This window comes from Salminus brasiliensis, chromosome 1 (genome assembly GCF_030463535.1).
Source record: "Salminus brasiliensis chromosome 1, fSalBra1.hap2, whole genome shotgun sequence".
In the NCBI taxonomy this organism is placed as follows: Eukaryota; Metazoa; Chordata; class Actinopteri; order Characiformes; family Bryconidae; genus Salminus; species Salminus brasiliensis.
In genome coordinates this window covers 58,197,389-58,224,549 of record NC_132878.1, presented here as the reverse complement: position 1 = coordinate 58,224,549, position 27,161 = coordinate 58,197,389, and the positions used below count along the sequence as shown (strand labels likewise).

General features: G+C 39.8%; 2 protein-coding genes across 7 annotated transcripts in view; one reads left to right on the top strand and one right to left on the bottom strand.

Moving 5' to 3' along the window:
* plcb1l (phospholipase C beta 1-like) overlaps positions 1-18,136 on the bottom strand; it is a 122,936-nt gene extending 104,800 nt beyond the window's left edge. For all 6 annotated transcript variants that reach the window (XM_072683188.1, XM_072683202.1, XM_072683195.1 and 3 more), the window contains exons 1-2: positions 17,857-18,136; positions 12,594-12,671 (exon numbers count right to left, since the gene is read on the bottom strand). In XM_072683188.1, the coding sequence (XP_072539289.1) occupies positions 12,594-12,671; positions 17,857-17,955 (177 nt within the window). In that variant the 5' untranslated portion in view covers positions 17,956-18,136. The remainder of the gene's footprint in view (positions 1-12,593; positions 12,672-17,856) is intronic.
* gpcpd1 (glycerophosphocholine phosphodiesterase 1) overlaps positions 1-27,161 on the top strand; it is a 252,304-nt gene that overhangs the window by 110,619 nt on the left and 114,524 nt on the right. The gene's annotated exons all lie outside the window — the stretch shown is intronic.

Sequence of the window (27,161 nt, the reverse complement as noted above, 5' to 3'; positions counted from 1 at the left end):
AAATCAAGCCCAGCTCGGCCTTTTGATTTCCACTCAGCTTTTGAATCCTTAGCAGCCCCCACCCGCCTCCACCGGGCCCTTTTGCTGCTTCACACAATAGACTTTTAGAGGAAGCAAGTCGAGTGTGTAGACTTCCAATACAAACAAGAGGGTCCCTCTTTACAGATATGGACATGATTTATAATATCATTATTTATAATCCACTTGAACAGAACTTCCCAGGTGTCTGGTGGAAAATTAGTGTGACTTGCATTCTAAACACACTTGACCATGCCCACTAGTGTCCCGCTCAAGCAGGAAGCTCCCAAATGACTGGCTGAAGACCTCACTCAAACACACTTAAAAACGGTGCCAAAAAGGCCTCTTTGGGTCGATGCTATAGAACTACCGCCTCTGGCTTCCTCCTAGGATCATTTCAGTGGATGAAACAATATTGCAATTAAGATGAGCAGGTGTGGAGGACATTTTAAAAGTTTCCAAGTACCAATTCAAGGATTTTCCTCAAACCATACATCAAACCCAAACCAACTTTTTGCAGAATATCAATTTTAAAGGGTCAACCTAGAGGAGGGAAGCTCACTAAGCTTTCCCAAAGGCCCGCTGTCCAGATGACAACAGATTGATGGATGGACTTACAGATGAGACTTGTTTGGAACATTGTCACAACTGATCTTTTCCAGTCTTAAACTATTCCTATCTGTCCCATCTTCCCCCAGACATGAAGAAGGAACAGCTATACTGCTGACATCCTTGTTCAGTCTCAGTGTCGTTATGGAAAACAGCTGCAGCGGTGCTCTCAGTAGCAGCTGCTCTCAGCATGTCTGTCCTCAAATCAGTCGTCACTCTACACTCCAGACCATTCAACCTTTCCCACAGGGCCACTGGCAGGCCTCACACCAACAATCAACAGTTCTATTAATGCTGACTGATAATCATAATAATTGGACATGGAGAAAGGTCAGGTTTCAGGACGCAATCAAAACAAACTGTATCTCCATCATCTGCAGAAGCAATGCGGTGTGAAATGGTTTCATTAAACAAATGAACTATGGCACATCTTATTGCTTGATGCATCGCAGAGCAAATAAAAACGAACTATGTCCAGGGCAGGACAAGATACCATGAGGAGCTTTCTACATCTGCACGCATCTGAGCACTGCATAAAAAAGCTGGCATACAGTATATAGAGATTTCACAGAGGGGATGTACACATTCATTAAACTAAACAACAGTGTAATTAATTTCTTTATATCCTTAAATCAATCTTTTTCGGTTCCTTTACAACATTGAGACAAATACAAAGACAACCACATTTGCCGTTTATGGAATTTGGCCTCCACCTTTAACCCATCCATGCAGTGAACACACACATACACTAGCGAGCAAACATACACAGTGACACAGTCGAACCCAAGTATCAAACCACCCACAACCCTGTCCTCAATAACCTAGTGTTCCAACCACTGATCTACCACTGCCTCAGTGGGTTCCAATCCTGGTTCTGAAACTGCAGTATCTCTCTTTGGTTCTCTAGAATAGTGGTTTCTAAAGTACACATTAGATGCACATTTTGTTGCTTAAAACCCACCTGATGTAACTAACAAATTAATCATCACATGATATTTGTAACCAAGTCATTTCACTTATGATTTATGAAATGTAACATAATCACATTCTAGTCCATCCTGAGGAGGATTAAAAGCAGGATACACATAAAAACATGCAGGTCAGCAGACCACATCACCAATAAACATTGCCATTCGAACTGTGTTGCGCATGAAATTAGAAAGTCTTGGTTTACTGCCAAGTAAACTCTAGTGTGTTTTATTCTGAGGTCTTTTTGAGTTTTTTTGATGTCACAGGATGAACCATAGTCTTGTCTAGTGTTGGATGCGCTTGATCATCTCTCAATAATTATGGTAATTACACAACAGATATCTCTGAATTTGAAATTTGAGTCAGTCAAAAATATATAGTAATATTAAAAGATGATTTTGTTCGAGCTCTTACACAGACCATCAAGGCCACATTCTACTTTATAATTCATAATTTTCTATTATTTTTAATGTGTGAAGATTTTATATTCGGGTTTTAATGAAACCTTGCACATTTAGTGTTATACTATATATCCAAATGTTTGTGGACACCCCTTCTGATGAATGCATTTAGCTTCTTTAAGTTACAGACATAAAGAAGCTGTGTGTGGAGTTTGGGGTTGAGGCGGGTGGTGATCATACAACATCCTACCTCACTAATGTTATTGTCATTGAATAACAGCAATGCTGCTGAATCTAGTAGAAAGCCTTACCTGGACAGTCACAAAAGTAGGATAAACCTACTTTTTTTTTACACTCTTGATTTTAAAAGAATCAATTCATGAGCAGTCCTAATACTTTGTCCATATAGTGTATGCTGTAGAATTTTACATTCAATTATTATTATTTTTTTAATAATTCAATATGAATTTATCATACTGTAAACATTAATGGTAATTCCAGCAGTTATTTGCACATATATGCACACACAGTGTATATCAAAGACTACAGTCAGTGCCTAATTTTTCTCCTGCTCTAGTTCCATGCATATTAACTAGCCGTTCCTCCTCCCCCATCCTCATGCACTGAAGAAAGGTGGGCAGCGGCTCCTGCCTGGCATGGAGCGCCTTTCACTTTCAGGAGATTGGTTTAAGATTTACACTTTGTCTACTCCAATAATGCACAGTGAGGGGAGGGGGCCCTGTCTGGCTAATAAGATAAAAGTGCAGAGCTGGGCAAGAAAGCAGCCTTTCATCTGTTGGCTGCGAAGGGCAAAGAGGAGGAGCCACATCCGTTAGTGCTAAGCGAAAGAGAGGAGGCTCATGGCCGAATTACAATGATGTATAAGAGACATTAAGTGTCGAGCACCACTTTGAGACACTTTTTCTGTTCTTAATCCAACAGCCCATTTTAATGCATTTGAGGAGAGTCCTCCTCCATATAACAGACTGGTTGCTCATTAGACTCCATCAGACTGCGCTTACTGTAAGAGACTGCGCTTCCTTATGTTTTCTGTGTAAAGCTATTACTGCTCTTTCATCCTTATAGGTTCCCATATGGAAATCATTGGTATCCCATCTCAGTGATTTCAGTCTCATGTTTGTGTTAACAATTTTAAGTCTGATTATGAATGGCGAATGAAAGTACTGTAGAACAGGACCACTTCTCAGTAGAATCTGATTTGTCTCAATGCCAAGGTTAGTCAAATGCCCCCATGTCACTCTATACTCCCTAGAACAAGTCACTCTCCACCTTTCAGGCATGAAGTTATCTGCATGTAAGATAAAGGCACCCGTTGTCTGTTCTTGGCTGACTATACACTGTAATGCAGCTAGGGCCTGTAGTTTTGATCTTATGCAAATACTTTAGGCAAATGACCACTGATGACAGTGATGCATTGTGGAACCGTTTACTAACCACCTTTCTCCACAACGGACCCTGCCTCCCTGCTAACCATACATAACAGTAAACAACTGGCATACGTACAGTTACTGATGGTGACACAATTAAGAATCACTGGCAGTTTCAAAACTGCTAGATGAAATGCATTAGCTTGATTAGCAACATGTTCGGAGGACCCGGGGGGGGGGGGGATTGTGGGGGGCTGTGGAGGAAAACATGCATTAAAATACTAATAAAAAGCTCCAATATTACTTTTTCTTCCTTTCTTCTTCAGTGGATTCACAGTTCAACAATCTCTGTGACCACCATTAAGCAGTTAAAATGCACACTCATACTGATGTGTCACTGTATAACATGACTGTGCTTCATTGCGATTATACCACAGTTCTTGTCCATCCAAACCCGTGCTCTGTAGCTGCTGGTGTTTATATTTGGAATGCTTGTCACATTGCATCTGCTTATCATATTGTTTTATCATAAAGAGTTTGCTGATGTAGACTAGGAAACCAGAAGTTGTCTGTAATATTTTTGTGAACTTTTCTATTATATTTTTAAATCACAGAAACTAGTGGTGTAAAGGATCACAGATCACAGATCGCCTTCCATAGTTCAGGACGCACGTGAACTGCGGATTAATTGCCAAAGTTTACCCCCCATAACAGTGTGGAATGCAGTTTTACTACTGCTGTTACCGTTTAACATTTTTCTCAATCTGGACGCAGAGCTGCAGTGAAAACATACAGACTGAGCAGCTGTCAGTTGTCTGTGATGAGGAAATAATAACATCAGATTTTCTGTAGATCGTCAATACTACTAACTAAAACAATCAGAATAGAAAAACATCCTCTCTGCCATTATAATGGCCAGCACCACATCCTAGAAAACGTTCTGGGAAATGCAGAGTGTGTGAGTGAGGTGTACAGAGGTTTGGAGTTTCTTCTTGATGGCACAGACTGGAGGAATAAAAAAACAAGACATGAAATGAGATCCCAAAGTCTCACACAAACAAGCTCAAACATTTAAGACACACGGCTGCTGCTGTTTACATACCGCTGTGCTGTGTTCAGTGTAGTGTAAGAGAGTAAAATCCAGACACACCATTCAAACCAGCCACAGCTGGACACAGACGCAGAATGGTATGCCTCGTGTCCAGGACACATTGAACTGGCAGACTTCTCGGGTCATTAGGCAGCACCCCTTTTTGTTAGCATTTCTACACTCTGGAGTCTCTGCTTCACACATTCAAAAGCATGGAATCATTAATTAAAAAATATTTTACATGCTATAACTACACCATGTAAACTATTCAGAATATTAATACCAACTAATAATATCAACTTAAAAACAATATTAAATAAATCAAATATTATATATATTTATTCAAGTAAAAAAATAATAACACAAATTTGGATAAATACACATTTATTGATGTTTGGTGAAAATTTCATTTTAAAATATTCTGATTTAATATTCTATAATTTGCGTATGAAGTGCTATAATGATTATTTTTGGTACTATGTTGAAATGGATACAAATGGCTTTAAATATTCAATACACAACTTATTCAAAACTATGTCCTTCATCCATGTTTAATGCCTAGTACCTGAAAATCTGTCCAGAAGTATTAGCACGTTATAATCATGTCATTTGTGGTGTAACAGGTTGTAGCTGATCCACCTCATGGTTTGGCACACATGTGAACCGTGGATTAATTACCAAAGTTTAACCAATGTTAAATGGCGTAGAATACCATTCATCTGTTGCTCTCAAAGAGTCAAGAGTCTCAAAGATCGAGTGCTAAATGGAAACACAGAAACCCTGTGTTGGATTTCAATGTGTCAGTAGAAACATGTCGTCAGTCTGTCAGTTTTTTACCATATATGACTTACTCAGCCAAAGCTACTTGTAAAGTGTGTAAAACTAACTCTGCCTCATTGGGGGAAGTTAAGTAAAGACTTTTAACACCAAAAACCTGATACACAGTGAGTATACATCCCTGACAGTTAGTATCAGAACGCTAGCAGAACTAGCAAAGACAGCTAACACAACACATAAAGCGATTGGTCTATCTCTGTATTTGACAATGTCAATACATCAAGCAAACACATTTGAAGCGATCACTCTGGTGTGTCAAATAATTTTTCTCCCTTCAATTTTTTTTTGTTGATCCAAAAAATTATTTGATCAGTGTCTTAAAAAGCATGACATGATTCGAACCGTGAGTTTTATGACCTGTTAAACCTCTACTTGCCATCCGATGGAAAGCAAAGCTGTTGGCAGTGAGGTTGGTCAAATAGTCAGGTAAGACAGTGTAGGCTAAATGTCAGTTAGAGCACAGCAGTGTATCAGGACCGGATCCCAGGGTGATTGGACTGGGCCGGCAAGGCCAGACCCTCGAGAGCGCAGAGCATGGAACACAGTCCTGCACCGAAGGAATCTAAAGAATGCAGCTGCTCGGCAGGCCAAGGGAGCGCTTTAGGCACACGCACACATGACCCGGTCACACACTCACATACACATCATACACATCAAAGTAAATATAAACACATGATCACACAAGCTATCTAAACGTACACATACATGCAGATGCATGAACAAAAATGGGTTCTATAATGCACCAAAAAGGGTTCCCACTATTGTTAAAGTATTTTAGTGTTTAGTACTATATACTACCCTTTTAACTTAGAGCATAAGCTTAACCTCAGTGACCAAAAAGGCCACAACAATGTTTTATTGCCCTTTTAGTATTTTGTTGCTGTTTACTTGTCATATTTACTACCACAAGTTAGCACATTTCTGTCCCAAAAACACACACACAAGTGCATTCAAACACACACTTTTTATATGAAAGAGTTATTATCTGTGGAGTCTGGAACTCCAGATGGTTCCACCTCTCCAGGCTATACCCGTCTGGATTCCACAGGTGCCTTCTGAATCAGGCACGGCCAGTCAGGACTCTTCACTGGTGCGTCGTCACAGCAATATTTAATCTCATGATCTCACGAGCACAACATCTCGTGCTGCCATAAATAGACTGATATGAGTGTATTGAATGCTGCAGACGTGTGTGTAAAAACAGCTTCTCTTGGAAAGGCCTGGAGTCACAATGGTGGTCAATCCAACACTAATCACAAAGAGTCCCAGTAGACGGTTCCAGTAGAGGTGTGTTGGCAGAGAGACGGCGGGACAGCGCCTCATTTTTCAGAAACACGTGCATGTCCTCATCTTCCCTCCCACAGGACAGTGTGATGAAGAGCGAAGAGCTCACACACTTTCAGCCGTCTCAGAGGACAACCCAACTCACTACTCATCTCAGCACCAACACCATTAGCAAGCTCTTCAGGATACAAGAGTGCCTCTCTCTGCCTCTCTCTCTTATTAAGCATATCTCTGTTATGCACATGCACACACAGATTCACATATCTCTGTGGACCTGTGCATGTTCTGCTATTATCAGGACACAGCAGTCCGTAAATAATTGGACAGAGACACAGTTTTGGCACTGTATGCCATCACACTGGAATCCAAACTTTTAGTGACTTTTTTTCTACTTCTAGTTTACAAACCCTTTGCCCAGAATTAAAGGTAATGGGGCAACTGGCAGATCAGCTGTTCCATTTGTGTGCCATTATCTCTTGTACAAAAGGTCTTGTATGTGGAATTAGGAAATAAATCAGAGACAACAGCAAAACATTTGGGCATACCAAAATCAACTGTTTGGAACACTATCAAGCAGTAGAAACACACTGTTGAGTATAAAACATAATGAGCAGGTTAGGGACACAATCCGGTTAATACAAGGATAAAGATGATACAAGGATGAAAGCCAAGGATAAAGTCCACCAAATGAACCAAAGAATATCACCTCGTTTGTTTAACATGCTTTGTGGCTGACAGCAGGATTGGCTCATGTATGCCCAATTAAGCATAGATCTTAATAATTAACATAATAAAGATAAATCTAAAGGCAAGTAAGAGTGATTAAAGAAGTAAGAACTTAGCAATCTTGAATTTGCATGCTGGTATAGCATTGTCAAGGAGGATATACAATGTCTGTTGAAGTCATTGTTGAATATTTATAATTATATTTATATTTATATTTATAATTATAGTTATATGTCATTTTGCCTTTGTACACCACCTCAGTGAATTTGAAATGAATCAATTAAGATGAAACTGAAGTGTAGACCTTTAGCTTTAATTCAGCAATACTGGATTAACCATTTAGGAATTACAGCCAGTTGTTACATAGTGCCTCAATTTCACAGTCTCAAAAGGCAATTGACTGATTAGCTGTTTCATGGTAAAGTGTGGCCTGTTCCCCAGTTACATCTTGATAAAGTAATGAGATGGAATGTATAGAGCTAAGTTGCTGACTTGGCATTTGGTAGCTGTATTGGGGAGCGCTCAATATGCGTTTCAAAGAGGTGGCAATACAAGGGGGCTCCATTAGGGTGAAAAAACAAGCCATACATATCAGAGAGATAGCAGAAACCTGACAGTAGTCATATCAGTTCGGTAGATTAAATAAATACACCAAAAAACCTGGACGACCACAGAAGACAACTAAAGTGTATGGTCATAGAATGCATTACTTACTGAAAAAAATAACAACATCCTTTCATGTCAAGAACGTTCTCAAGGAGGTAGGCATATCATTGTCAAAGTCTACAATCGAGAGACGCTTTCATGAATACAAATACAGGCATATATATACAGGCTGATATATGAGACATACGGTAGACATATTAAAATATTGCTATTAATATGCCTGTCTACCCACTTGGGAGCCCACTATGTAGAATACTTGTTAATCTATATGACAGCAATGCAAAACTGAACTGGAGATATTGAACACAAAACTCCATCAGGGTTTAAATAACAAGACATGTCAAAAATGTCTAGAGCGTTACCATATTCTGTTTATTTAAATTTAATAAAGAAACATGATTGAAAACCATCATATTTGATCATTTGCAGTTTACATTTACATTTAAGTCATTTAGTAGACGCTCTTATCCAGTGCTTCACTGTTTACTCAGAAAATATTCATAGCTAGTTTATATAGACCAGGGTCAAAAAGATACCTTTAAGCTTAGATACTACTATATATAAAAGTCAGAATGGATACCTAGATACACAATACGCAACTGTCAGCCCCTCGGTATTGTGCCCTCCCCCGGGCGATCCAGAGCCGCCGCCCACAGGCCCAAATAAGGACTTCCGCCTTAGTTTCGTCATGTTCATGTTCATGTGTGTTTGGTTCTGATCACTTGTATCGATTTGTGATTTACTTCTGATTGTTCTTTGTCCTTTTTTTTGGTTAATGTGTTTCACCTGGGACTGGGGGTACTTAAGGAGCGTCAACACCATGGATCAATGCCAAGAATTGCATCGTTTGGAACTTTGAGGTCGCCCGAGAGGTTTCCCGTACGACTAAGGTGTGTAAAGGTCAGCTTCGGCTCGGTATCTGCGTTCAGGAGCAGGTCACTCTGCTAACCACGCTATCAGCGAGGCTCGCTCGCTCACTGTCAGGATTCACTGGCTACCCATGTCCCAGTAAGGCGACCCACGCTCACGGCAGCACGCTGCAGTTCCAGGTTTGGTCAGCCTTGTAGTTTTGCTTAGTGGCTGGTTCCCCAGCTCTCCCCCTTTTGTCTTTATAGCCCGGTTTAACCCAGGCCCTGCTTGTAGTATTTCGTTCTTGCCCCTTTTTTGGTTTTCCCCTTGGTGCTTGCCGTTCACGCCAGCTCTGCTCCCAGTTCCTCCCAGTCCCAATTTCGTTTTGTTTCACCCTCTCGTTTGTCACGTTTGTGTTGTGTTTACATTTGTACCCAGTAATTGCTGCTTCTTTTGCCTCGTTTGCCCTTTTATGTTACCTTGGATTTGGTTAATAAGCAACGTGCTTGGATTCGATCTCTGCGAGTGTTCCCTCTGTGTCTGGCCTAGCACGCCATGACAGCAACATACATTTTACTTTCAAAGTTTATTTTAACTAACAGTAGTGATATATATCGGTAAAATCTAGAGGTGTCAAGTAACGAAGTACAAATACTTTGTTACTTAAATAGAAATTTTGGCTATCTATACGTTACTGAAGTAATTATTTAGAAATATTTTTCAGCTGATTTTTTACTTACATTTTCACGCAATTATCTGTACTTTCTACTATTTACATTTTAAAAATAGCCTTGTTACTCCTATTTTAGTACAGTTTGATTTCATTCCGGCTTGTCATCGTTCAAAAAATAAAATAAATAAATTGCGCCATCCAGAAAGTGTGGCATAGCAGACGTATGTAGTCTAGTATGTAGCTAACTCGAGAAATGTGAAATGTCCCAACTAGGCACCACATTTACAAAAATTCAAACAAAGGTTATTGACAACATGACTCTGAAGTTTGACTTTTGCACCATTATTATACTTACTACAACTACTCATCATATTTTCCCCTCCATGAAACACGTTAGTGCTCAGTAGTGCACATAGATGCTCCTGTAATATATTTGACATTTCTAAAATGCTTTCATTTTTAATGAGCAGATATGCAGATAAAACAGGCAGCCTAGTGCAGCTCAATATTTTTCAACATTAACATGATTGGCACCTGTGGCATGGCCTAAGCTTCTGGCATTTGTTTTCCTTACATTACTTTTACTTTTATACTTGAAGCAGTTTTGAAACCAGTACTTTTACACTTTACTTGAGTAATAAGCTTAAGTTGATACTTCAACTTCTATAGAAGTCTTTTTAAACCCTAGTATCTACACTTCTACCTGAATAATGAATGTGAATACTCTGGTGGTAAAATCTAAAATACAATTCTAAAAGTGATATTTTATTTTTGCCCCATGAAATCAATACTGCTCACAAAAATGTTCATATATTTTGCTCACAAAATGTTCATACATCATATATTATTTTATTCTTTACTCAATATAGATGTCGATTTCAGAGCTAGAACAACATAACAGCCAAAACCACATAAACAATTACTAATCAACTGCACCGTATGTGCTCTGACAAGAACAAAATTCTGATTATTTCTTCCAGTAGCTCAAGGCATACCATCAATCTATTTAAAGTGTCTCAATGTGATGACTACATGGTTTTAGCTTACAGCTGTCAGCATTATAGTCAGCAGTGTCCCAGTGTGACTAGACTGAAACGCCCTTTAAAAGAGGCCTTTGGAAAGGTGAGACTTCTACTGTCTACTGACTAGATAGCATCTACATTAGTACTCACTATTTACAGCCTTATTTCTGGATTTACAGCCTTGCAGTTACATACAGCCTCACCACATAACAGTGCAGTCTGCAAGATACTGTAACACAGTAAAGATACTGTAACAAACCAAGAATTAGCAGAAGACCAGTACTAACAGTCTAGTTTATATCCAGTGATTATGCTGTGCACAGGTGCGAAGGTGGGTTGAGGGGTGGATCAAAGCTAGTCCCTTCTGTCCTGGATCTGTATCAACACAAGCTTTCGGCATTAGCAAATCTGCTTGTGAGTGAATCCCTTAATCTTTATTTCAGCAACCTGATCAGTCAGTACACATAGCACCATTACTGTCTGCAGAGAGATGAATAGCGTAGGGAATCAGTCATGGGAGACAACACAGTGAGCTTCAGCCCTAAGAACTCTCCTGATACATGCTGCAACGTGGTAAGGAGTAAATAGAAATGGTGCACAGAAACTTGCAGACACATGATGCTGCCATGTGTTTGTGGACACCCCTTTTAATGAATGTATTCAACTACTTTAAGTTGCACACATTGCTGAAACAGATGTGCAAATGCGCACACACAGCTTGTCTAGTCCCTGTAGGGAAGTACTGTCAATATAATAGGACTCTCTGGAGCAAATAAAACATTTACCTATTGGCACCATGCCTAATGTCAGGTGCTAGAGGGGTATAAAGCCCCCTAGCATTAAGCTATGGAGCAGTGGAACTGTGTTCTCTGGAATGATGCATCCAATACTTTTGGGATGAGTTGAGGAGTTGAGGATGAGGTGGGATGGGGACCACTCAACATCCTGATCCCATTAATGCTCGTCACAATGCAACCAAATCCTTACAGCAATGCTAGTAAAATTTACATTTCCTTCGGAACAAACAACGAATGAGTAGGCGTCCCAATACTTTTATATTTTGTCTAATACTGTCCACATGGTGCAAGTTTGCATGATTGCTGGATGTTTTAGCATTGCTGTCAAATTAAAAGCTACAGAACTGAAACCATTGCAAAATGTCAGCTGTCTTTTACACTGCGCGAACACTTGATGACATATATACCTTTGAAAAAGCCTCCAACCTTGACCTCCATGATCAAATGAAAATCCAGAAGAGCTGAGAAAAATAACTGATTGCAACAGATCGGTTTGGAAAGGGTTCTACTCAGTTCTCCAGCTTCACCCAAACACAATGAGAGCCATGATTTCCTTTCTGAGAACCCTAAGACCACTGGCAAATCTTCACAGCAGCGGCTGGCCTATCAAAGTTTTCCCAAGGCGGCATCAGCAAATCATTCAGGAAGTCATCTAAGGTCCCAGCTAGGGTCAGTGTTCATGACTACACAGTAAGAAAGGGACTGGGCAAAAACTAGCATTCATGGGAAAGCAGCGAGCCAGAAAGCACCAGTAAGCAAAACAAACATCAATACTTGTCTGACATTTGCAGAAAAGCACCCGGACAACCCCTAAGCCTTTTGGGATAGTGTTCTATGCAAGACTAGGCCGAACTGAAACGTTTGGTACTAGTGTCTTTGCATCCCTTTACATCTGACACAATTGGTTTTTTGGTTTGGAAAGGTTCTTTTCCATGGTAGAAAACCTACAGTATATGTTCTTTTCCTGAATGGAGCCTTTTAAATTTCTGCCTAGAAATGAGCTCTGGTCCTGTTATACAGTATGCCATACAACCATTACAAATAGCATTTTGCTGTGAATGGGCTAAAATAATAGGAATGGAACGGAATTGTATGAAATAAAAGCTCTCCATAATAACAAATGTTAAATTATTGTTCAGATTGCTTCATCTTTGTAAAGTTGCCATTATGGAGATACCAGGTTGGATTACATGCGGCTAGATTGTGAGTGTTAATAACCCACAAACAACGCACCTAGAACGCAGATGAAAATACAGGCTCTTACCTTATTCTGATCAGTCCAGTGCAGAAAGTAGCCTTGGGGATCAACTTTTAATGTCACAGGAGTCACAGTGGTAGAGTCCTGTAAACCCAGAGAGAGGATGGTTTAAGGAAAGTGGGCACATTTCCGGCCACAGACAATGCAGAGTGCTTGTGTAAAGATTATGGTATTTTTCAATGACGAGACAAAAAATAACTACTTTGTGAGTGGACCAATATGTGTGCTTATGAGAGAACAGGAGAGAGAAAGAGAGAGAGAGACAGAGAGGATTGTGTTCCTGCAAAAGAAAGCACATTTTCAGCCCCTGGTGTGACCTCTGTCATAAGCCGTCCCATTGAAAAGACAGAGAAGAGATCTTGTGTCATGGCATGCCACACAGCTTTCCCCCTCAGGCCATTTTTACATAGCAACTGAAGATATTATTGGACACTTCTATTCAAAAACATGCCGCTTCTTTTTCAGCTGCCAGAAACGGATGCAGGGCTGTTTAGTAACAACAAAATGGTACCAGAGAAAGTTGCTAAAGCGCAGATTAGCTACAGCATGACGCTGCTGTGCTGGCTCCCAAAAGACAAGCGGAATGACGTCAGCAAGTGCTGAGGAGAGCTGCCTGCAAGAACAAAACAGACTCAAGATCAGAGAGCGGTTCGAAACCTTGAGTTGTTGGTATTATATCAGAATATACCAGAACATCTATGTCAGCCATAAAAAAGAAATCCCTGCTGTCCTTAAGTGCCTCATTCACTGCCTGTGGGAGAGATGGGACAGCTACTTTGAGGATAGCATGGCATTCCATGGGAAATGCTCCCATCTTTCTGAAAAAAAAAAGAAACAGCAAGATAACAGCGCCAGTGCTGGCACTTTCACTTCACCAGCCTTGGTAAGGAGGCCAGTCTCAACCTTCTCCATTTCCTCTGCTGTAACTCAATCTTCCTGCACTTTGAATTCCCTGCATGAAACACACATGACAATGCGAAGCCTTCCTGCAGGGGCTTGAGAATGGTTCTATTTCAAGTAATACGGCTCACTTGCACACATCCATGCTGAGACAAAAGGGAGCGAGAGATAAAGAGGGAGCGTCAAGTTAATTGATCCTTCTGATAGGCGCAGCGAGAGAATTCAAAGCGGGTGAGCTTTTGCAAGAGAGGTCCAGCAGCGGGTGGACAACTAAAAGAGAAATCAATCGCTCTGTCTGAAAAAGAAGCGCTGGCCATTTGGAAGGGGCTGCTTGTTACTGGGAAAGGCTATTGAATAGCCAAAGCCCCAGAGACAGTTCTGTCATAGCACAATGGCCCCTGAGGCCTTGTCTCGGAGTTGACACAGACTGAAGGAGAAGTCGTAGGCCAATTACCAACAACCTGTGGTTTTGAAGCATCTCCAGGTTCCATTGTGCATGTCAAGTAGCCTACAGTGTTAACTACACCTTGCATGCAGGGTTGAACTTGACTTCTGGAGAGCATGCAGAGAAAATACAGGAAACAGAAAGAAACATTGCAGTTGCCACAAATACTGCTGGGAGGCCAAATTTTGTATTACACTATATGAACATGAGTATGTGGACAATCCTTCAGTGGAAATATGTTCTCCGAAGTGATAAACCATTCTTCACGATCTGGAAAAGTGATGAATAAATCTGGGACTGGTGGATGCCAGGAGAATATATGAAGTTTATTGCCAACTGTTAACTCTGGTGGAAATAGAATAATTGACCTGGACTGTCCACTATTGGCTCGACTTAGGTAAGAGTCTGATGTGGAAGAATTTGACTGACCTGCACAGATCCCTGACTTCAATCCCATCCAAAATACTTAGGATGAATTGGAATCTCAAAAACCTTTGTGCAACGTCAGCGCCCAGGCTTACTACTGCACTTGGAAATCCTATGGTTTGGTAGATCTTGCTATATTACGACAGATCATTCTATGGTTTCATATCATGCTATGGTTTTATTGACCTTGTTTTAGTTTGATAGATTGTAAAATGCTTTGATAGCTTTTGCAATGGATTAGTAGGTCTTGCTATGGTTGGTAGACAATGCTATGGTTTAAAATATGTTGCCTTGTTTGGTAGATCTTGCTATGTCTTGGTAGATCATGCTATGAATGAATAAATCTTGCTGTAGTTTGGCAGAACTTGTTTTGGTTTGATAGATTTTGCTATGGTGTGGTAGATCCTTCTGTGGTAGGATTTTCTATTTACGTTCCTGCTGTAGTCTTTTTATAAATAGTCTAAATCTATAAATATATATTACATACATCCAGACATGGGATAATTTACATTTAGGCCTACATTTGTTTATGCATACATCTACATTGTTAAGGAGAAACATATATACATATAATGATAGATGAAGGTAGCATTATGAGTGTAGCCCAAGGATGTTTATTAGTACAACAGTGATGTTTCTTCCTGGATGGGGGACTTGAAACTTGGCAGTGTTATCAACTATGCTCCACAAGTTACAAAGAATGGAAATGCCAGGCACTAGTGACTACAAATGTGTCAGTGTGTGCACAAGCTAAACATAGGATGCTACAATATTAGTTATCTTTATCGGCTGTAATTCCAATGTAAATCCAATAATGTCAATAATCTGAACCATGCACACATACTGTTGACTGATTCTACTCACACAAATCACAAAACTGAGCTGGCCTTGCAAACTGTTGACAGATGTACCCATTCCAACACAGTATTGACCAATGCAGCACTTGTTGGTGACACAGGGCCATGGAAATCAGCTGAGCTTGTTTTTTTAATCTGTAGGGAAGGTTGCCATGATAGTAAATTTGTGAAGAAGCTCTGACAAACTTAAAAAGCTCTCCATTTCTAATGCTATCAGAGCAAGGCTGATTTGCTGCTTAACTTCATGTCTATGTCCCACATCTTACATAAAACATAGGAAAAAACGGTAGAGAGAGATAGAGGGAGGAAGGGAGGGAGGAAGGAATGAACTGGACAAATATGCTGGAAAAAGGGGGGAACTTCGGGAAAGGGGTGCTGGATATGAGGTCTGGAGCGGGGCCATCAGAGGGCCCACACCCATACCAATGGCATGCTGGGAAAACAAGGAAAGGAGCTGAGGGCCAGAAGCTTTGAACAGGCCAAAACAGCCTGACCACTTCAGCTCAAAGAACTGACGGACAGGGCTGCATAAGCATGCACACACACACACACACACACAAATGCTGTAGAGAGCAGTGGCACAGAGAGCCGTGAATGTATAATTTATGACTTCCCTGTGGTGTTTTGGAGCTTCTGTCATGAATGACTTCTGTTTTTGTCAAAGGCTGAATCACCTCTTCACAATGGAAATAAAAATACAGCAGCATGGCACAACCAGGCAGCTATGAACACTATAACACTCTCTGACTGTCTTCAAGGAACAGGCTTCTAAACTCCAGTTTTAAAAAACTGTGAAGATCACAGTGCTCATTTTACAATGACAAAGTCTGAACACGTAGACCATTTTTCCCTTATCCCATATGTAGCTGATTGGCCCGAGAATGTCTGAAGTTTCCTTTATTAGTAACAGAGATAATACAAGTAGAATGTTTATGGGGATGTGCGTGGATAGGTAATGTTTGCACTTGGAACGTAACCTCTAACCAGTTAGTAATCTTACCAGACCAGCTAGCATAGCTTGTCATGGGTAGTAAACAGATTACTTGTCTGTTGTTACTTTTTCTGTTACATGTTTATTTATTATAGTCATTCTGGTAAAGGTAAAGGTAAATTTGATAAAAGCTCCAATAATGTTCATTGCTTACTAGCCAACTTGGCCTCTTCACTCCACTTCTAATTTAAAAAAGCAAACACTGAACATCAAATATGTCCTTGTCAACAAACTGTTTCTCCATCTCCACTTCTTCAAAACACACTGCATCTGGTTCTCCATCTCCTCTTCTTTAAGAAAACCAAAAATTGGTCCTCCATCTCCACTTCTTCAAAACATCCTAAAATTGGTTCTCCATCTCCACTTCTTGAAAACACCCTTAAACTGGTTCTCCATCTCCACTTCTTGAAAACATCCTAAAATTGGTTCTCCATCTCCACTTCTTGAAAACATCCTAATACTGGTTCTCCATCTCCACTTCTACAAAACATCCTAAAAGTGGTCCTCCATCTCCACTTCTTCAAAACACACTGTATCTGGTTCTCCATCTCCACTTCTTAAAAACACCCTTAAACTGGTTCTCCATCTCCACTTCTTCAAAACATCCTAAAACTGGTTCTTCATCTCCACTTCTTGAAAACACACTTTATCTGGTTCTCCATCTCCACTTTTTCATGAAAACTTAAAAGTGGTCCTCAATCTCCACTTCTTTAAGAAAACATAAAACTGGTTCTCCATCTCCACTTCTTCAAAACAGCCTAAAACTGGTTCTCCATCTCCACTTCTTCAAAACATCCTGAAATTGGTTTTCTATCTTCACTTCTTCAAAACATCCTAAAATTGGTTCTCCATCTTCACTTCTTCATGAAAACCTAAACGTGGTCCTCCATCTCCTCTTCTTTAAGAATACCTAAAAGTGGTCCTCCATCTCCTCTTCTTTAAGAAAACCTAAAACTGGTTCTCCATCTCCACTTCTTCAAAACTCACATCATTTAGATCACTGTAAGAATCACTATAGAGATTTTCCTTTTTCTTTAATGGGATTATATAATGGCAGTTATACACAATGTGAGAAGGAAGATGGCGATGAGCAAGTCCTCTTACTTTCTAAGCTAAGGGTAAGCAGCGGTATGCCATTCAAAATATTCAGCAGGGATATTCTTAGAGGTGGTGAAAGAAGAATCCTGTTCACCAGAGTACAAACTGTTCAATGAATGTTTCTCAATGAACGTGCAACCTCCGTTCCACATGCCCTTTTCAGATGGTGCTGGTGTGTGGACTAAAGAATTCAATGTGAATGGTGCAGATGTTTGCTCCTCTAATGACTTGATTCCTGATGGATAGGCTTAGTCTTTATTAACGAAACTACACCACACGATGAGAGCCTCAACTACATGAACATCAGAATACCTATTTGAAAGCATACTCTGGTTATCACTTAAATATGGAACCTGCTTCAGATGTGAGAAATAACTGACAGTACTAACACTTATTGTACCCTTATTGTAGGTACTCTGTATTCTTAGTGTTCTTCTCCAACTGAATGAAGGCGCAGGAGTAGTCTTCTAACCAACTGCTCCAATATCCACTCCACCGTCCTCCACTCTAACGCCAGCGAGCCAGAAAGTACTCTAAGGACATGCTACTTACATCCTCCCATTTCATGAACTTGCTCCCGTTCCTCAGACTCTCCGGCACGGCCACAGGTTTCAGCTGCAGCGCGTGCACTCCCGGCTGGGCTCCGGCCATCTGGACAGTGGACGGCGGGGCAGAAAGAAGGGACAAACTCCGGCTATCCTGCTGGAAACTTCAGCCCAAAGTGCTCCTCTTCAGAGAGAAGCGCAGTACACAGCTAGCGCTCCGCTCCTCATCCTGCAGGACTGGACGGACAGCGGCACGGACGGAGCCTCGCACACCGTGTGGACTCTGAAGGCGCTGAAGTGAGTGAGTGAGTGAGTGAGTGAGAGAGAGAACACGCGCCTCCATTTATGAAGCGCGCCAGGATGCGCACTAGCACCACCCTGCGCTACATGTACACAAGAACACCGAGTCTTAAAAGATGGTGCTGGCCGCTGAGTTCACTATACAGTGTATGTCCAAAGGTCTCCAGACACCCCTGACAGTTAGTGCGTTCATTGAGGTCTGACACGAGCTTGGCACAACTAGTTGTTGTACTCGTGTAATCTCTGTAGAAAAAGCCAATTGAATTGTGCACTGGTAAGACACACGTCAGTCTAAGGGTACCAAGTCTAAGGGGACAAAGCCACTGGGCAGTGGAGCAGTGGCAGTGGAGTTCTCTGGAGTGATGGAGCTCCAGATGGAGTTGTGATCCTGACTTGGGGGGACATATGTGATTCAGAACTGATCAGTACCTGACCAAACCTTTTGAGGCTGAAAGCAATCCAATCCTCACAACAATGTGTATGAAAGTGGTCCAAGAATACCAAGATTTTGGGAATTTATTAAGGAAAACAAATACAGAGAATATATATAGTTAACATAGTTAACATATATATATATATATATATATATATATATATATATATATATATATATATATATATATATATATATACTTTTTAGCATTTCCTCCTTGTTAACTTAAAAAAATAAATAAAAATAAATATAATATTATATATATATATATATATATATATATATATATATATATATATAGTTTCCAGCAACTATCATTAATGAATGGTTTGTTTTAATTTGCCTACAAAAAAAAGCTGTTGATGATCTGATGATTGTCCCATGATTTTTGTATTTCTTTAAGACGATACTTAAAACAACTCCTTGACTGAAGATACATATAAGATAAGGGCTGTGTGAGATTTGAATGATTTCCTCATTTGAGTTATTTTAACATTTCTGGCATGACCATATTGCTTCTGTTTCAGTGTTAAAGATGCCCTAAAAAGGAAAACTGTTTTTTCCTTGGTATAGTTGAATAATGAGAGTACATAGAACTGACATACTGTGAAAGTCAAACACTGTCGTCTCTGTCCTTCAAAAAAAGATCCAGCCCAACCAAAACACAGCTGTAAAACAGACGACTTTCAAACCTGCTAAATGCCATGGCTACTTCAGGAAAATATGGACTAAAAAAACTAAACTAAAAAACTAAAAGCCAAAGCTGGGCTGACTGGAGAAGGGTCAACCGGAGGAAGCCGTAGAAGCAAGCATGGACTAGGCTAAAAGTAAACACTAGGCCAACCAGAAAGGTAGAAGGGCCAATTAGAGGAAGCTGGGGAAGCAGGCAGGTGCTAGGCTAAAGATTAATCTGGCTGAGCAGCTACAATCTCTTCAGCTAGTTAACCGCACACCACACCAAAAGGACGCTGAGAGGCCAGCAACACTATACTATTCAACATTCTGAGGCAAAATAACAGGGTTGTAAATAGGCTTTTAAAACTGCATTTGGGCATTACATACCAACTCTTACCAATGAGCAACTTTAAATACTCATTGGATGCATTTTTTTGGCACATTTAAGATGACCGTGGTCAGTTTCCAGCTGTTCTGATTGCATGCAAGTGTGAAGCAATGACAATGTTAAAAAAAGGTGCATGTATTTGTCACTGTACAGCGAAATGTGTCCTCCGCATTTAACCCATCTGTGGTAGTGAACACACACACTAGTGAACTAGGGGTAGTGAGTACACACACACACCCAGAGTGGTGGGCAGCCAACTCCAGCACCTGGGGAGCAGAGAGGGTAAAGGGCTTTGCTCAAGGGCCCAACAGTGGCAGCTTGCTGAGCCCGGGAATCAAACCCACAACCCTGTTATCAATATCCCGGCGCTCTAACCGCTGAGCCACCACTGCCCCAATCCTAACACTAATTGAATATGTTATTTTGTTCAGGTGTTTGGAAAAGAGTTCTAGCTGTTCTGTCTCCTACCGGTCTCTCGAGCAGTCTTTTTGACATTCCCATCTGTCAGACATTTCTGCCGCGGTGCAGACGCGCTCCTGTGGCATCACCACAGATATCACTATTATAATGCCATATTTTTTTCACTCTCTCTATTTGTTAGCCTGTGACTTTGCTGCATGATTGATTCCATCTGACAAACCTAAAGCCCCCATGGGCTGTGTTTGCACTGATACACAGAGTCAACTGAAAACTCGTAACACTCTAATTTATAAACACCATTTATTCCTCAGATATCCCTATGCTTTAGGCTCCTGCAAGTATAGCTGGGCGATTTGGCAAAAGTATTGTGATACCTGTAGACACGCTATGCATCATGATATTTAGACACAAAGCCCCAGTAGAAACTGCTATTGAACTAGGAATGTCATTATGATAGTTTAACCTTTCACACACTGTGCTGCACCTAATGCAAATAAATAGAAATATTTATGCTCTCTTTATGATGAAAATGGGGTTCATAATATGCATGATATGCTCTAAAAAACACTTTGTGATGTCATTTATGACAGGAATATTGTCATATATGGGATGAGCCATTTCATAAGGCCTTTCTCTGCAGAGCGAGGCTTACTGCATTGCCTCTCAACTTTATCTGCATTGTCCCTTGTGTGAACCTGCGCATGGAAAACATGGCAAGTGGACTTGTCGCCCTCTACTGTATAACCAGTGGTAATGCAGCATGAGTAAATAATTGTTAAAGTAAAGGAAACTTTACTTTGTGTTTGCCATGAATTCTGTCTTTCAGACTGCTGTTTAGGTCATGACAAAGTATAAAATTATGAATTTATTTGATATGAAAGCACATTAAGAAGCTGATTTTGTCACTGGGCTACAGGTCAAAATTCTCAATCCAACGCATTCTAAACACTGGAAAGTAACAGCTGAATTTCATAGAGAAAAAATAAAATGTAGATGTGGCAAATAAAAATCCAATTGTCAATCTTTTCTTCCTTTAATGTTTCATTATACATTCATTATATTCACTATATATATTTACTGCTGCTAGGTGTCAAAGTAACACAAGGTCGAATCTAAACTATCACTTGATTTTCACAAGTGAAAATACATTTATTTCAATAGGATTTGAAACTCCAGTGACTTCTAGAGACAATAAAGATAATGCTGTTATGGAGGTATTATAACTAAACCCCTAAAACTGAAGAAAAAATGTATTTAAATCATTTGTAAACTGTAATTATTAGAAATGCACTTTTCTTGTGAGGAATAAGTTAGGACAGTCTATGTCTATGACAGTCTAATAGCTTCAGTTGGACGTTGCCTATTATGAGCTACCAGTCTCTGACATTTTTCCGGTCCTCCATGTAGATTCTTTCAGCTGTGTGACGTTTCAGCTTTAGATTTAAGTTAGATGCTCAGATTTTCCTCAAGTGCCTTCTGATAAAATAATGTTCCAACTGGATCCTATGTTGGAGAGCTATCCAGACTTTACTGCAGAAAAGCAACCCTAAATCATGACCACCTCCAATGACCACCAAGCATTTCCACCTCCATGTTTCACAGCTGATATGATTCTTGTGCTCAAATACTGTGTCTGGCTTAACATCCACAAATAATTCAACTTCATATTCATTTGTTAGAATGTTGTTCCAGATGTCCTGATAGTAGGTCCGATTGTAGGTGCTGTATTTTGACTTCAGCTGTGGCAAGAGCTACCTATAGATCATGTGATGTCATTTTAGAATTGATGGAGGCTTATTTAGGCATTTTGTGGTTGGCTGTTGGACTGAACCTGCTAGGACAGAATGATCAGTTTAAATGATTTAGCGGACAGTGGAACAGCTGATCTTTTAAAATTCCTTCCTATATGCATATACAGCCTTCTTTCTGAAGACCTCAGATTGCTCTAGTGGAACACTAACTTTACCAATCAAGAGAAAACCAAACTCATTTTCTGAGGCTTAAATAAAACAGGTTCCTCCAAAATTCAAATTCTTACACATTTTTAAAGACATTTCTTCAGTTGTATGTGTTCCATTAAATTATCTCTTAATATTGTTCAAGTGAAGATCAAATGTCCATTTGTTTAAATATATAAAAAAGACAGAGGTTTTCTTTAGGTAACTTAACTTTTTCACATGACAGTATGAACGTGACCATTCATTCCTCAAGAGAGAGCCTGTACATGCAGCCAGTCTGGAAACAGTATAGTCATCTTTCCGAGATCTTACTGTTTATTGTAGGAAAGTTTGCTAGCATGCCAATTGCTGTTACCTCTTGGCTGCTCTTCTTAACTCCTTCAGAAGTTCGCTGTTACTCAGTGAAACAAAATGATAGCTGTAGCCCTGTTCATCCAGAGGTTGTTTTGGAGAGGGAGGAGGGGTAATTAAAAATGATTGAGAAGTGTGGCGTGAGATTAGAGCTAATTTCTCACTGGCAATTATTTGGCATTTGTTTTAAGATATATCTTAATGAGCATCAGTTTAAAAATATTTATTTTAAATGTTTACCCTTTCCTGTTGTCCTTTGTCAATAGTTAATATAAAATAACTCAACAGCTTGTTCTTGCTACTGACTCAAATGCTGGGTAACTGAGTGTCAGAGAAAGAGAAATAACCCAGTAAAGCAACCTGGTGCAGTGTAGAAAAATAATCCAGCATTTTGTAGGGGGTAGCTACTTCTTGTGGAGAATTTTCTACTCATGAAATGTGAGTTAGTGAGTGAGTTACAAGCCAGGTCAATAAGGTGCTTCACATCTAAAAAAAAAAAAAAAGACTGATAAATCCTTCTGTTTAAAGTTCTAAGAGTAGTGCTGTCTCCAAAGCTAATGCCTTATTTAGACTAGAATTTAATAGTTCATAGTTGAGTAGGGTATTCTGCCTCCAGAACAGACTTAACAGGGTGCTGTAAACATTCTTTAGGGATTTTGCTCTATAAAGGCTCTAATGACTGCAAAGAAAATATCCCCCATATAGACACCATCGGCTGGTTCCAACTTTGTCCCTGAAGGCTAGGTGGCATTCATCGGGTTGCCATTTTCAGAACATTATCTGATCACTTTTATGAAATGGAAGTGATTTTTAAACTAGGTTATGAAATAAAAAGTTATTCTTTTTCTGTCTAACATCCTTTTCAAATCTCTACTTTCCGTGTCTCATGATCTCATGAAGTTCTCACACCTCACCACCACCACCCACCATCTGTTGCTCAGTCCAATCTCCCAATAGTCCTACTTCTGTTTATTGGGGTCCTGCTTTCAGGCAACTGGGGTCCTACCGCCATTCATCACCTACACCTGACCTCAACCTTATAACATAAACATTGCCCCTTACCCTAAACCTAACACTAACACTGTTGATAATGCACTGAGCTTCACCAGATACACTTATGTCCAAATGTTTATGGACACCACATCTAATGAATGCATTCAGCTACTTTAGGACTCTGTTTACACCCGGTCATTTCACATGAATAGTATCTGGATTCTATCCTGATAAGATTTTAGCCATATGCATTTACACTAGGTAGTGTGGTTTGAGTGATGGGATCAAGTCCTGATACTCAAGAGACATGAAGTGACCAGGTTTAAATGGGGTCTAAGTTGCACCCATTGCTGACAAAGAGCTTGTCTATTCCCTGTACAGAAGTGTTGTCAATAGAATAGGACTCTCTAAAGCAAATATACACAAACCTATTGTCACCATGCCTAATGCCATGCATGGGCTAGAGGGGTGTAAAGCCCCCCAGCATTAAACCGTAGAGCAGTGGAGTTGTGTTCTCTGGAATAATGGTGCTCCATCCAATACTTTTGGGTTTGAGGAGTAATGAGGTGTGGTGATCATCCAACATCCTGACCTCACTAAATGGAATCAAATCCATTTAATGGAATCAAATCCACACAGCAGTGCTCCAATATCTAGTAGACAAACTTCTTCCTTGGACAGTAGAGACAGCGACTTCAACAAAAGCAGGATAAACTCCCTTAAAAAACAAAAAACAAACAAAAACAAAACACAATGAATGAACAGGTGTCCCAATACTTTTGTCCATTCGGTTTGGTTAAGAAATCTCATGATAAAGTCTGACCCATTGTTTCTTTTATAATCCAATTATTTGTTCACTTCTGGCCTTGCGCCTACTGTAGAATCCTTTTTGCTCTTAGCTGTCAGGAGAAGAGTCCAGCATGGTCTTTTACTGCTAGAGCTGGTCCACTTTTAAGATTCAACAGGCTGCAGGTTGAACGATGCCCTTCTGCATGTCATTGTGTTACCTACTATTAGTCTGATCATTCTGCTTTGGTGCTTTCACCCACATCAGTGGCACTCTGTGAATTCTTTTTGTTTATCACACCATTCTTTGTGTTTGACTCATTCTAGAGTCATGGATGCTTTGGACAAGTATCAGTTCTACTGTTTGGTCCTGCAACAACCAAAAGTCTTGATCATGTTTTCATGCTTTATTCAATTCAAATTCAAAATGCATTTATTTATATAGCACCTTTCACAACAAATGTTGTCACAAAGCCCTTTTTACAGAGATCCAGGTCCACGCCTCTTATGATCAAGCACCACAATTACTCAAGACATACTCAACGCCCCCCTGCAGAGTTTTAAAAAGAGTTTGTAATTTGCTAAACACTGCCTTCTTTTCTTCTCACCCAATGCAGGTTAACCTGGTCCAGACAATCAGGCCTCTGCAGAGAGGTACATCAAACATTAGGAAGAAAGATCTTCAGAAACAGGGCTGATGAACTTTGCTTTATTTACTGAGTTGCAGCAACATGAGTCACCGACTGGGGGAACAGGCTATTTGCGATAAAGAGCATGTACACTCATAAAGTGACCACTGAGTGTCTGTTTGACCGGTAAAGGAAACTTGCCATAACATATTTCCATCCAATGTAGTTTATTATGTGCAATTACTTCTTTGTAGTTTTAAATGGCATGTGTTATGGTCAGAAAAAAAACATTGATGTAAAACATAGATATACATTTCCCTTATTGTTGGCAGAATTGTGGTTGTGAAATAGTCTTCTTTGACTTTGTAAGAAATTCACATGGCCCCATGTACTGTCATGCTATAGTCAGAAATGTCAACATAAAAGTAAAGAACTTCAACACTGCTGTCCCAAATTAGCCCCTGCACTGGCCAAAAGAGGATTGTCTCTTCTTAAATCTTATTGTGAAGTTTAGAGGTGCACAAAATGTGACAAAAAAGGTGCCAGTGTTAAAATTGTAAACCTTTTTCTGCAGTGGAAACCAGGTTGCACTATTTCCAACATCTGGGGATCTGCAACATTTTGCAGTCTTTAGAGAGAGTGTCTGGATACTAAGATATATGATGTAGACTGCCTTTTGTATTTTCAAAACTAATACATTTTCATTGCTTTTAGCAGCAGAACTGGAAAAGAATTTGTATCAGCACCAGGAGCGCTGCATGGGAATGTAAAAGTTAGGATGACTCTAAGGGCCAGTGCTTGACAGGGACCCTTAAAATATATTAATTGCATTTTCGGCAGAATTGTTTCGAGTTGTGGGGTCCAGTGTAATATAATTTCGTGGGGCCCAAAATGCACAACAGCACCCTTGATCAGGACATCAAAATCTGAGCAAATGCTAAAGATACAGTTGTACTTGTCTGCTACCCTGGAATCTTCACAGGCTGTATGCTTATCTGTAAGTCAGTAAGTAATAGTTTAGAACAATGTTTGTCAACTTTCTTTCAGTCTCAGGGACCTCCTGTACTACCCTGCAAAAAGTATTTCTAGCCATTTCTTCATCTGCTCGATCAGGTGTGTTGAGGGAAGAAAAACAAGCAATTGTGCAGGGTGTAAGATTGAGGTTGGGAACCACTGTTTAGAATCTGAATGACCCAAATGCCCCCTAGTGATTTTCTGAAATCATTTGGTTTGTACTGTTAACAGAAACAGCTGAATCTACACCTTTATATGTCCATGTTTACACTTCCATAAGGAAAATACATACATCCTGTTCAACACCAATACAGAGAGTTGTGGTGATGATGATGATGATGCATTGCTGTTCTTCATAGGGACACCAGGCGATGGTGCTATAGAGCTGTGGAGACAGAAGCTTCACATCCAGATTTGAGCTTAAAGCTGTTTTGAGCTTGACATTTTATAAAACTAAGTAGTGTAGTTGATAATCATCTGCATTCTATACATATTTCAGTTCTTTTCCTTAGAAAATAAGAAAAACAGAAGAGTAGGGTAAGAGTGAAGGATATTGCATGGAATATAACAATATAACAATAATCAATGTCAAAAAAAGAACTTTAACCATAACTATTGTTTTATATAGTTTATATTTAATATCATATATTATATTTAAGTTATGTTTTTTTACACTAACAAGAAGGATACAATAACTTATATATTTTTATATATTTTTATACTTATATAACTTAAATATTTTTGTCTATGTGTGGATTCAGGCAACATGTTAAAAGTGGCATATCATACTTCTTTTCCAAAAGTTGAAACTGGACTTGTAATGTCTAGGAGCTTATCCTGTCTAAAACGGTCCTGTTCAGATTGGATCATTTGAGTGCCTGTTCCTTTAAAGCAGCATTATGTAAAATTTTTACATCTATGCCATTGTTACTCCAGGCTCAGCACTGCATAATCTGCTCTTTGCAACATAACCTGTGTCTTATTTGTGTATTTTCCTGCAAAATTAGGCCACCACCTCAGTCCTTTGTGCTTCTTTCACATTAATGGTGATGGTTCTGTATCTCTCAGCTTATCCAGAAATGTACAAAAAAGCACGGTGACTTTTAGTGGTGGCTCAAAGCATGAATTCCAGTTCCCAACTGTAGGGGGAGCACAGAAGCAAATGAAATGCCTATTCTCACATAAAGCTGCTTTAAATGATAATAATTCTCTGCTCTCCCCAACCGAAACCTGACAGAGCTAAACAGAACTAAACCACAGAAGATAATAAAAAAATGAGGAGAGGCATGAGCTCAGTGCAAAGCTAAGCCCACATTAGCATCCTCCACACCTGATTGCTCTACATTAGTGAGAGAATGATAATGA